The sequence below is a fragment of the Prunus dulcis genome, chromosome 1, assembly GCF_902201215.1.
Source record: "Prunus dulcis chromosome 1, ALMONDv2, whole genome shotgun sequence".
NCBI lineage: Eukaryota > Viridiplantae > Streptophyta > Magnoliopsida > Rosales > Rosaceae > Prunus > Prunus dulcis.
The window spans coordinates 17054445-17061728 of NC_047650.1; the positions used below are offsets into that span (position 1 = coordinate 17054445).

At 36.1% G+C, this 7284-nt stretch overlaps 1 protein-coding gene across 7 annotated transcripts; it reads right to left on the reverse strand.

Annotated features, from left to right (window-relative positions):
- Window positions 1-10: 10 nt before the first annotated feature.
- LOC117615681 (pentatricopeptide repeat-containing protein At1g63330-like) lies at window positions 11-6897 on the reverse strand. 7 transcript variants are annotated; one of them, XM_034344813.1, is made up of 6 exons: window positions 6506-6897; window positions 3866-6369; window positions 3146-3227; window positions 2168-2423; window positions 1625-1690; window positions 11-194 (listed from the first exon to the last, which is right to left on the reverse strand). In XM_034344813.1, exon 2 carries the CDS (start codon window positions 6132-6134, stop codon window positions 3945-3947), a length of 2190 nt encoding a protein of 729 aa, XP_034200704.1. In that variant the 5' UTR covers window positions 6135-6369; window positions 6506-6897; the 3' UTR covers window positions 11-194; window positions 1625-1690; window positions 2168-2423; window positions 3146-3227; window positions 3866-3944. The 7 variants fall into 7 exon arrangements, 6 of the variants coding, with proteins under 6 accessions (XP_034200704.1, XP_034200702.1, XP_034200705.1 ...); XM_034344811.1 differs by lacking the exon at window positions 11-194 and adding an exon at window positions 498-1018; XR_004584046.1 differs by lacking the exon at window positions 11-194 and adding an exon at window positions 574-1450 and having other exon boundaries at window positions 6078-6369.
- Between the last annotated feature and the right edge of the window lie 387 nt (window positions 6898-7284).

Below are 7284 nucleotides of genomic sequence, written 5' to 3' on the forward strand. Positions count from 1 at the left end.
TTTGCTAGTTTCCATGCTTTCCAATCTGTTCTCCTTTTCCTTTGATCAAATGATTCACTTGATCCAATCTGTATATACATACAAACCCTGATGGTCTGAGTTTTCCATGGTTATTTTGGCGAGTCAGACACTGTTAATCGGAGATCTTTTCTCACCCATGTCTGATACTTCTTACGTCCGTTGTAGAGTCGGGTCTGCTCTGATTCACAAATTACAGAGTATGTGCAGAAATGAATCATACATATATATATATATATATATATATATATATATATTAAAGTTAGGAATGGGAAGGGGGAAAACAAGTTTAGTACAATTTACTTTGGTAGAGACTGTCTAAAACTGTCTAAAACTGAATATATTAAGAGCAACTCTCCTTAATTATACCGAAAACTTTTGAGATAAAACTCCTCACCTAAACACACTCGAAGGGTGATCAAAATGTGTACATATACGTATCCCACGCACATGCATAAATTATATTGAACAGAAAAAAAAAAACAAACACAAAAAAGGCATACATTAATTATACTTTAGATGACACACAAAATGAAAAACTAAACAGTTTGGCAATTGATGTAAACCAAATTAGATTAATTTGATAATGATTATGGAAATTTACAATCAAATTAATAGTACTAAATAGTATATGAAGATATATAGTTGGTGTCCCTTTGAATCCTTCTTTTGATGAATGGTTTAAGGTCAAGAGAGTAGCTAGGAATGAGCAACTCAAAGGTCTCTCCATGGAAAGGGAGGCCCACGGAACCTTTTTTTAATTTTAAGATCTCCAACAAAACAAAGATAATGAACCAAAAATAAGAAAACTTACAACAACAAAGTGAAGATTCGTTTTAGACCCTAACAAAAGTCTCATCTGCATGAATTGTAGCATTATCTTTCTGAATAAACATATTTTCCAGGTGCAAACCACCCTCGTTGCTGTATGCACCAACTGCCAGAACACGCTGAGATTTGAAGGTTCCGCACTCCCAAACCTCCCCATGAAAATCAAATTCTGCTTGACAAAAGAGATATAATGATAAAACCAATTACTAGACGACAAAGCCTACATGCCAAGAACCAAAGGCAACCATGGCTGCTATGTATTCCCCCTCTAACTAATACATTTCCTAAGTTCGATTAGCAAGAGTTATGCCTATTATCTCAGAGAAACCTCATTTGATCTACTATTATTTGTGTCCCAAAAAATGAGTATCCATCTCTTTGAAATTTTGATATTCATAAGTGAATTCTCTAGACACAGAGATATTGGATGATATTTGAACCCAGGCAAGGATTGGAAGGATACATACAATTGTATCCCCATCGCCGACACCACCACTTGCATCACAACAGCCATGCTAACTACCTACCTCTAAAATCAGTTAAACCTGGAAGATGTCTTCTAGAATAACTTCATTTAACGGAGTATAATGTCCCGCATAACCTGAAATAATAGATCGACGACAATCATAAGTACATAATGTCCCCGGACTCATTACTGGAAACAGAAAAGAAATTTACATAAAGGCATCATCAGATAATTTCATGTTCACCTAGTGATATGCATTACTACAGCTTCAAATAAAAATGATCCTATGGTGTTTCATCAATAAAGTACCTTGAGTAGTTCTTTAAGGCTTTCAATATATAATCCCACCGACTGCAAACTTCGAATAAAGAGATCCTGCATGCAAATTTCACACAAACATGTAGAATAAGTTTTTTTTTTTTTTTTTTTTTTCTTTTTTTGAATTACTTTGATAAGTAAAAAATCTACAATCAGAGAATTAAAATGCATAAAACAAGCATGCATCTTTCAATAGAGTCGAAACAATGCGAGCCACAAGGAATTGTTTTCCTGTTCTCTTTTAGTTATTTGAAAACACGTGAACCATCACTCCTATATTTGGAGTAACGTATACGGAAAATACAAGAGACATTTCATATTTTTTCCCGCTTATAAGGCTATATGAATGGTATTCTCCTAATTTACTAACTATTAAACAAGCATGGGCAGAGGGGGTGTTCTCCAACAATGGAAGGAAGGAGAATGGTATAACACTCAAATGCTATTAAAATGCCAATGTTAATGTTTTGGCTAGACTGAAACGAGACAATTGTTAGATTTACTTATTTCTAACTTATTTAAAAGGGAAACAACCTTTGATCTTGAATGGACAGCAGGATCTGTACTTCGAGAAACAAGTCGGGCTAGGGAAAGCATCTCAGCAACCTCAGCTCTAGGAACTTCCCCATAGAAGATATGACACTACCCAGATACCCAGCCATTGCCCTTTCCAACAAGACACACTTTTCCCTTCCAGCGGGGTTGCAATGTCACGTGCCAGGCAAAACATATTTTCCCTGAAGCTCATATCGGCTATTGCTTGCTCCAGAACTGTTTTCTCAACAGTGATCTAAATAATGGTACATTAACAAGTACCAATGTTAGACATGTTATACAGAAAAAAATGTAGTTGTGTATAAGAAAGTAACACAACACGGAACCCCAAATAAGTGAAGACAAATTATTGTTGTTTTTAACGTATTGATCTAATTCAATCCAAAAGAGTTTGAAATGGCTCTAGTGCATCATTCATTTACTATCAGGGGCATAAATGATGACCTATGTAATCTCAAATCAATGAACCTTTTCTGGGAAACAAGCCTTAGCGTAGCGGGACCGATCCCGGATGCCCGCAGCGACTCCTAAATAGAAGGTAAAGCCGGAAAGGACAATCACCAGACCCCTACTTAACTTCTATCACTTAGCCTTAGTGGGCCTAGCTGACCGGCACGGCACGGAAAGGAATAGAATTTCTTTAAGCTTCACTCCGCTATCAGACTAGTTGCGAAGCGTTGGGATAACTAAAGTGGAATATGCCTCAACTAGTTGCCCAGGATGAGGCCATTGCAGCCACTAGCAAAAACATTGAAATAACAAGTCTTGAAAATCATGGCAAGTGAAAACATGTTGATTTAGTTGATATGTCATGGTTAAATATACTTAAACGAACTGCTGTTAATTTCTGGGATATTTACTAAGGCAAGAGAATCAAGAGCATCTCAACTGGGCAAAAAGAAGAAAAATAACCAAGTACGGAAAGCACAAGAAAACTACGCATCACAAGGACTTTACCTAGTACACCACTGAATTTCGGCTGAAGCATAGATAGCAGTCCATGACCTCTTCATTTCTGAAGATTATGGTGAATTTCTGCCTGAAAGCAAACAACCAAATAAACATTTTAGAATCTAAAGGCCACCAAGTAGAAACAACTACCACAGAATAATCTATTTATGAAGCTTCAATCAGATTATGATTTCCTTTAAAAATTATAAAAATTGTTTTAAAAAAAACAAACAAGGTTATGATTTCACTGAACAGCATTACCCAGTTAGAATGAGCAAATAAATAGAATGGATTCAAAAAGAACAGCAATGACATTATTACCCAGAATGGCCAAGGAAAAAAATTGCACTGAATGCCAGAAAAACTGTTGACAAATTTCAGGGATTTTTCACCTCTGAGAAATACCTTGAAGTGATGACTAAAGATAATGGAATACACTATCTACTTAAAATTGACCTCACAACAGTTTCTGATCTACTCTTGAAGGTGATGGAATAAACTATAGATACATTTGATTTACTTGCAATAAAAACGGTTTCTGATCTATGTTACGGACAAACCAAGCATAAAAACAAAACAAATAGGGGATAGAATGGAAAGTTTGAACTAGATGCATTAAAACTTTTTACAACTATTCTATCTTCAAATCAATACAACAAATAAACAAATAAAATAAAGATAAAAGTTCTTAAGACGCTAAATTGATATGAGATAAGGATCCTATACCTGACTGGAGATTTTAATCTTTTTGGAAAATTCTTCACTGCTTAAGAGAAAGGCTTTATATGGAGTCAATGACCCTAAATCAATTAGCTTTGCATTCATCCACAAGCTCCCGAAATTTTGCAACCTCAACCGATCTCTTCATCCAACTTTTGCACATTGGTCGGTTAAGGATCTCAAAAGTTGTCTCATTAGGTTGACAGCCTTCTAGAACCAGAACTTTCAATAACGAGAAAATGTCTGAATAAGTACCTCTCTGGAACATTGCCTCCAATAGGGTATTGTAAATTACAATACTTGGGGCAAGCCCATTCTCTACCATTTCATCCCTCAGCTTAAGAGCAACAGATGCCTTGCCTTCCTTGCAGAGGCCACTAATTAAGGACCCATAGGTAAAGAGATCTGGTTTTAGTCCTTGGCTGTACATGTCATTAACCAACTGATTAACCATCACTTTATTGCCCTCTCTTATGAAGGCGTGAATAAGAATATTATAAGAAGTTTTATCAGGGAAAAATCCAGTGTTTCTGAGATGCTTAAAAACCTGTTGTGCAATTCCAACTAAACCATTCTTGCAAAGGCTGCCTAGCAGCACATTAAAAGTGACAATAGTGGGACTAGAACCATTGCACGTCATGTAATCCAAGAGCTTCAAACAGTCTGAAAAATTTTCAACCTTACAAAAGTACTGAATCAAACAATTCAAACTAACAGCATTAGGCTGAACACCTCCATTCTTCAGACGACTCAATACCCTCTGGATCATGGAATGCTTTTTCTGTTTGCATGCCACAGACAAAATCGTATTGAAGGAAATCACATCAGGCCCATTTTCATCCCACTTAAAGCAGTCCAAGAGCTTCAAAGCCTTGGAAATGTTATTTTCTCTACAGAAACCCTTTAAAATTGTGTTAAATGACACATTACTAGGCATTAAACCTTCTTCCATCATTTTCTTCAATAAATATAGTGCTTCTTTTGATCTATTCTCGTGACATAGACAATGGAAGTATATATTGTACACAGCAACATCCACATAGCAGCCCCTTGTAATCACACCAAGCAATAGTTCACAAGCAATTCCAATCTTACCTGTTTTTAACAGGCCTCCGCCCAAAGCAGCATATGTGTATGAATTGGGAGAAAATCCTTTGTTCTCAATCATATCAAGTAAGTGAACGACTTCATCCATTCTATCTTGAAGACAAAGTTCATGAAGAATCACATTGTATGTGGTCATATCTGGTTCACATCCTTCCCTTTCCATCTTAGTCAAAAATTCTAACGCCCCTGCAATCCTCCCTTCACCACAAAGAAACTTAATAATAATAGTATATGTTATTACACTAGGCTTACATCCATCACTCTCCATTTCATTTAAACAACCAAGAAGATCTCTCCATAAACCTTCTCTACCAAACCCATAAATTAAAGCAGTATAAGAGCACGCATTATGTACAATACCCTTCCTCTTCATCCAATAATACAATTCCAAAGCATTATAACTCTGACCAGATTTACACAAAGCCCAAAGTATAGGGTTATAGACATAAGCACCAAAAAAATGACCCTTACTGATAAGAGCATAGCATACAAACCACACCTCTTGGATCATCCTGGCTTCACAAAGCTTAGAAATCAACAAACTCAAACTGGGTTCGGTCGGAAAATACTCCAACTTCAACATAAGCTTAAAAACACCAATTGAGTTAACTAAATCCCCAACTTGAAGCATCTTTTTCAAGACTTTCGACAAAGAAGTAAACGAGGGTAAGAACCCACCCCCAACCATCTTTTCAGCAATCACAAAAGCATCTTTTAGATGACCAAGTGATAGCATACCATTCAAAAGCACATTGAAAGTCGAAGAATTTGGGGTGGGCCCGAATCTTTCCATTCCATGGTAAACCTGAACCACATATTCTAATAATACACTTTGTGACTTTAAGTAAGAGTAAAGCAAAGCATTGAAATCATACACAGTGGGTTTGCCTGGCACATTTCTCATTGAGTTCAAAAAGTCCAGGGCTTTTGCAAAGTTACCAGAGGAGGCATGGCCTTGCATGCTGAGATGTAATTCGTGGTAGCTAGAGTCATTGTTGGTTGTTTCATCAATAAAGTCCATAGCTTTAAGTGCAGATAATGATGATGATGATGAAGAAAGTTTTAGAAAAATAGGAAAACGCTTGCAAATTCTGTGGTGTGAACTACTCACCGCATGAACTGTACAGAAAGACATCACGGGTGAAAACCGAGTCGGCAGACAGAGCATGGTTCCCGCAAAGTAGGCCAAAGAAGTAGAAGAATGGAAATATAAGTTGCTACTGTTACTTAGGGCTTTCTCTAACCCAAGGGTCCTAATCCCAAACTTGGGATTTTCGGCTGGAGTAGAAGTCTCCCGTGTGGGCGAAGGAGATGCATTTCTGGTACTGGCGATACTAATCCCAAATCTAAGTTGCAATTCTGCATTTCTTGTTTTTGTTCCCACAAGCAATACCTAGAACAATCTGTATAAAATCAAATTTAAACATCTTAATAACAAAGCAATGAAAGTTCTTGATAACATCACTGGTTTTATAAATATTGAAAAGTGACGAAATAAAGATTGAAACTTTGGGAATTTGAGTTGAAGAATCTGCTTACCTGGGAAAGAACAGAGAGAAACCCTTATTTGATCGAGCTAGACGTGGGCTAATTCATCCCAACCTGAATCAGGGAAAGTGAGTTGCCGTGACACAGAGAGAAAGAGGGATTTTATTATTTCTTCTCGTCAGGAATTTATGGAGGAAATCAGGTTCTAAATTTTAAAAAATCAAACGATTATATAGCCAAAGGGAATACGCCGCGCCTAAAATCATCCCAAGCGCTGCGATCTTTCTTGAAGATGAGGCTCACTATGATGAGAACGAAGACCTTTTTCCGTTAAGTCATAGGAAATATCTTCGCCTAACGCCGTCCTTAAGTGAGTCATCGGCTGAGGTTGGATTTTGTAAAGCTCTGCAAGGCAGAGTGGAGTCGCTTCAGCGGGAGCATATTCCCTTTTAAATCACAAGTTCCAGAGAGAAAAATCGATTGTACTCCCTTATGTGGAAGTTTTTTTTTTTTTTTTTAATTTCAAAATAACAAAGTTAATTCTCTGTTAAGTTATATAACGTGTGTGAAATAATTAGAGAAAAAATATAGATGGACATTAAATTGCGCCCTATTTTTTTAATTATAATTTAGTTTAAAATACACAAAAACTATTTTAAGAACTCTCTATAAAATTAGAACTTTAATATACTCTCTACTTTAGGTATTAGTAAATACTAGAATTATTTTTTTATAAATTTAGTTATATACTTAATCTTAGGAGATGTATTCAATTAAGATTTTAAAAGAATTTAAAATCTATAAAGAAACCCTATACCATTTAAAATCTA